The sequence below is a fragment of the Octopus sinensis genome, linkage group LG17 (assembly GCF_006345805.1).
Source record: "Octopus sinensis linkage group LG17, ASM634580v1, whole genome shotgun sequence".
In the NCBI taxonomy this organism is placed as follows: Eukaryota; Metazoa; Mollusca; class Cephalopoda; order Octopoda; family Octopodidae; genus Octopus; species Octopus sinensis.
Window position 1 is genome coordinate 49,263,492 of NC_043013.1, and position 5,000 is coordinate 49,268,491.

At 40.8% G+C, this 5,000-nt stretch overlaps 1 protein-coding gene across 2 annotated transcripts in view; it reads left to right on the forward strand.

Annotated features, from left to right (window-relative positions):
* Positions 1-5,000, forward strand: part of LOC115220986 (contactin-2) — a 159,819-nt gene that overhangs the window by 92,898 nt on the left and 61,921 nt on the right. For both annotated transcript variants that reach the window (XM_036510551.1, XM_029791203.2), the window contains exons 4-5: positions 268-353; positions 1,499-1,653. In XM_036510551.1, coding sequence (XP_036366444.1) covers positions 268-353; positions 1,499-1,653 — 241 coding nt within the window. The remainder of the gene's footprint in view (positions 1-267; positions 354-1,498; positions 1,654-5,000) is intronic.

Sequence of the window (5,000 nt, forward strand, 5' to 3'; positions counted from 1 at the left end):
GGGGTCGATGAATTAAGTACCAGTTACGCACTGGGGTCGATGTAATCGACTTAATCCGTTTGTCTGTCCTTGTTTGTCTCCTCTGTGTTTAGCCCCTTGTGGGTAGTAAAGAAATATATAAATTATTAATGGAAATCGAATAAATATAAGTATTTTATACAAGTATTATAAGTCGTACGTTTTCCTGTTATAACGGCTAAAGGTAACATACAGTCACGTCGTTAGTTATTTTTAGTATAGAGATGTTATGATCTGTATTCATTTCAGGAAAATGGAGCCGAGCTGGTTCGTATTGGGAACATAGATGAACATAACTTCATTAAAAGTCAGTGGGAAATACTTTACACGGACAGGTAAGCTGCTCATTGATATCTTTAGCATCGAAAATATTGTATTTCATTAACAAAAAGTAATTCATGTTTAATATACAGAATAAGAAATTTCCTTGTTACTTACTTTGGAAGCACTCCGTCGGTTACGACGACGAGGGTTCCGGTTGATCCGATCAACGGAACAGCCTGCTCGTGAAATTAACGTGTAAGTGGCTGAGCACTCCACAGACACGTGTACCCTTAACGTAGTTCTCGGGGATATTCAGTGTGACACAGAGAGTGACAAGGCCGGCCCTTTGAAATACAGGTACAACAGAAACAGGAAGTAAGAGTGAGAGAAAGTTGTGGTGAAAGAGTACAGCAGGGATCACCACCATCCATGCCGGAGCCTCGTGGAGCTTTAGGTGTCTTCGCTCAATAAACACTCACAACGCCCGGTCTGGGAATCGAAACCGCGATCCTACGACCGCGAGTCCGCTGCCCTAACCACTGGGCCATTGCGCCTCCACGTTACTTACTTTACCAGCTAAAGAATTAGCTGTCGTTAAGCGTACTAGTAATCTGCTGATGTTCGATCTAATCGGCTATATCTTCCTCCTTACAAAATATGAGGCCTCATGCCTGTATTAGTAACAACTATATGGATTAACCTTTTATAATTACAAACGAAATGGCATACAGTACTCGTTGCTTTTAATGTAAATGTATATTAATTGTCATACTTGTTATTATTTATTAGAAGAATAGAAACCAACTCACATAGTATTTTGATGAGCTTTAATTTGAACCCGTGTCTTATAACCTGTACTCGTAATTCTTATGATTAAATCTTATGTTTGGGATGATCAAAAGAAACAGAAGTTTACATTTTAGGAATCTGGGCAGAATATTACATCCGATACACAAGGTAATTTTATATATTAGGCAAAATATTTGGTAATTTCTTTGAAAGCACAAAATAGTTTTACCAGTTATTCAATACATGCCATAGTGTTTCTCATAAACAAAATAACACTTTAAATGACCGAATAGGTCTTAAAAACTGTTGAAGTAATCGCCAGATATTGCTTACCCTAAAAGTGTTCATGCTTTTGTACACGCGAGACGCATTTATTCAATATTAACTAACTTAATTTTCTCTATATTTCACTACTGTTTACTTGAAGCTCTGTCTCGTGGACGGGTGGTCAAAGAGATCCAATAGAAAACATTATATTCAAATGGCTTCCCGGGAACATGCGTGTGCAAGATAGCCTTGATTATTGGCTGAGTGAAGATGAAAAGACAAAACCAGGAAATCAACTTGTGTACAAGAAAAACGGTTAGTAATGTGTGATTTTTGATTATTGGATATATTTTTTTTCCTTACAGATAGTTATAGAAACTTGGTTGATACTGATGCATTTTCCGAAGCATTTGGAGGTTGAATAAGGAATTTTCTCTCTCGCCCTTTTTCTCCCTACCCACAACACGCATGTATGCGTTCATATGCGCACACACACACACACATACACACACTCACACACACGCACACACACACGCACACACATAGACAAATGTATACACACACACACACATTGTCAATGGATTCCGACACATATTACACATACACCATGTTGAATGTTCCGGATAGATAAATAGATAAATCCCTGCCTTCAAGCACACACACACACACACACACACACACACATGCACACACACACACACACACATACACATACATACACACACACACACACACAAGCACACACGTTTTTACATACAGACTTGATTTATATATGTGTGTATGTATATATACAGAAATTCATAAAAATATGAAGTGGCTGTGGTAAGTAGCTTGCTTACTGCTACCAAGTTATCGCGTTGTTTTTCGTCGCGGTGGAAGTCACGTCGTACGTGAAAAATTGAACACTAGAAGCACGACTACAGGTAAAGCATTTATTTTGGGGGAGCTTAGTGAGGTCTGCTGTTTGTATTTAAGAATTTTTTCGAACAGGGATCTCCACTGGGTTCCAGGCATTTGTTTGCCAGTGGTCGTGCAAGAACACTCACTTCGTAGAGAGAATTGTGTTTATTTTGAGAGGCATGTCCCTCCGAAAATATTTATTGGAATTTTTTGACTGTATTTTTGCCCTTTCAAGTGGATTTTTACCATAAAGGATAGGAGTACAACCAGAGTTGGACGGAATATTATCTGTGCTGTGAAGGACTACCAGTTTGGATTACCAGAGTAGCAGAATTGTGCTGTGTTGCGTTGCCATTTTGGACTATATTCCTTCGCTCTTTCTTCTCCTGTCTGTCTTTCTGATCTGTTTTGAGTTACTTTATAGACTTTCATTTGAATATTTTGATTTTTGTTTGTGTTTTTTTTATTTTTGTTTTGGCTATCAACATGGCAACTGTGAAATCCACTTTGGAGTGGAAAATTGTAGCCCCCAAAGAATAGTTGAAAATTATACGGAGAGAATGGTAGTGTTAAGACCCTATTCCAGGGTCCTCGACACCATCAAGGTCTTCTCTGATGAGGAAATTGCGTAGGAATTGGCAGACTATCTGCCAACTGTTAGGTTTATCGGCAGGGGTGCGAAGTATGGAACTGTGTGTGAACTTTTTGACACCCCTTGATTTTCGTTATCATCTTCGTACTCTTGTTCACTAGCTTCATCTTTAGAAGAGGTAAGCCCAAGGAAAACGGGAATCGAGAGTGTCTCAAAGTGCATAATGGGTCAAATGCTAGAGGAATATCGGGATAAGATATTTTACGCCTAATTTTCTTGTCAATAACGTTTGTGTTGATCATACAAAAATATCAGTCACTTGTGTAGTCCCTGGTCTCTTGCCAAACCATAAGAACTCCAAACGGCAGACCCTTTCTTTTTCCTTTTGTCCAGCCACAAAGCATTTCCCCACAGTTATGACACACAACACGAGGGGCCCATTTTTGCATTGATTTGCCTTGGTTGCTTAGGAGAATTCCAAAATAGGCTTTATAAGCCCGACTCCCATACAATGTAATATTGCACCTTTGACGAATAAGTGTGAAGGAGCCACAGACATAGCAGAAGCCACCAACATTATCCACATATTTATGTCTACTTGAAGAAGTCACGATCAGATCAGAAAAATGCAATTGTCAATTCTTTGTAAGTAGGATATAGTTTGGAAGCACGTTATAAATCGTTACTTCGGTAGCCGAGCCATTTGAATAGAAATTCGGTTTGCATGGAAGCACTCCGTCGGTTACGAGGACGAGGGTTCCGGTTGATCCGATCAACGGAACAGCCTGCTCGTGAAATTAACGTGTAAGTGGTTAAGCACTCCACAGACACGTGTACCCATAACGTAGTTCTCGGGGATATTCAGCGTGACACAGAGAGTGACAAGGCCGGCCCTTTGAAATACAGGTACAACAGAAACAGGAAGTAAGAGTGAGAGAAAGTTGTGGTGAAAGAGTACAGCAGGGATCACCACCATCCCCTGCCGGAGCCTCGTGGAGCTTTTTAGGTGTTTTCGCTCAATAAACACTCACAACGCCCGGTCTGGGAAACGAAACCGCGATCCTATGACCGCGAGTCCGCTGCCCTAACCACTGGGCCATTGCGCCTCCACACTGAAATTCGGTTTAATTCACCCAAAACATAAGAATTAGCAGAGTGCTCTTTCATTTTCTCAATTCGGAAAGAGACATTTACTGATCTATATTGTTTCCGCTTTTCTGAGTGGCCAAACAGCATTCCACACACTTTTCAGGCACTTTTCTTCCTGAGTTTTGTATCCTTTTGTTGTACCCTTCACTTATTTCTTCATTGCCCACAAGGGGCTAAACATAGAAGGGACAACCAAGGGATTAAGTCGATTATATCGATCCCAGTACGTAACTGGTACTTAATTTATTGACCCCAAAAGGATGAAAGGCAAAGTCGACCTCGGCGGAATTTGAACTCAGAACGTAATGGCAGACGAAATGCCGCTAACGTTTCTGCCAGCTCGCCGCCTTTTTTGTTGTACCCTTCATTGCCAAACGCAGTTACCAAACGCAGGTATTTGATTTCTCATTGAACCTTTCAGTTCGTCCCCGCTAAATGTGCGATCAACTTGCGCGTTTATTGTTGAACTGAAGCGTGTGTTTATTCCAGATGTTGATGACTCTCTCTACTCTTTTCTCTTTTACTTGTTTCAGTCATTTGACTGCGGCCATGCTGCAGCACCACCTTTAGTCGATCGAGCAAATCGACCCCGGGACTTATTCTTTGTAAGCCCAGTACTTATTCTATCGGTCTCTTTTGCCGAACCGCTAAGTGACGGGGACGTAAACACACCAGCATCGGTTGTCAAGCGATGCTAGGGGGACAAACACAGACACACAAACATATACACACACATACATATATATATATATATATATATATATACATATATACGACAGGCTTCTTTCAGTTTCCGTCTACCAAATCCACTCACAAGGCATTGGTCTGCCCGAGGCTATAGCAGAGGACACTTGCCCAAGATGCCATGCAGTGGGACTGAACCCGGAACCATGTGGTTGGTTAGCAAGCTACTTACCACACAGCCACTCCTGCGACTGTTGCAAATAAGTTCTATTTCTTTGTGTTCTCTGTTGCACGAATGAAACACAATAATGAGAAGAATTAAGAAGAATAAACCAAA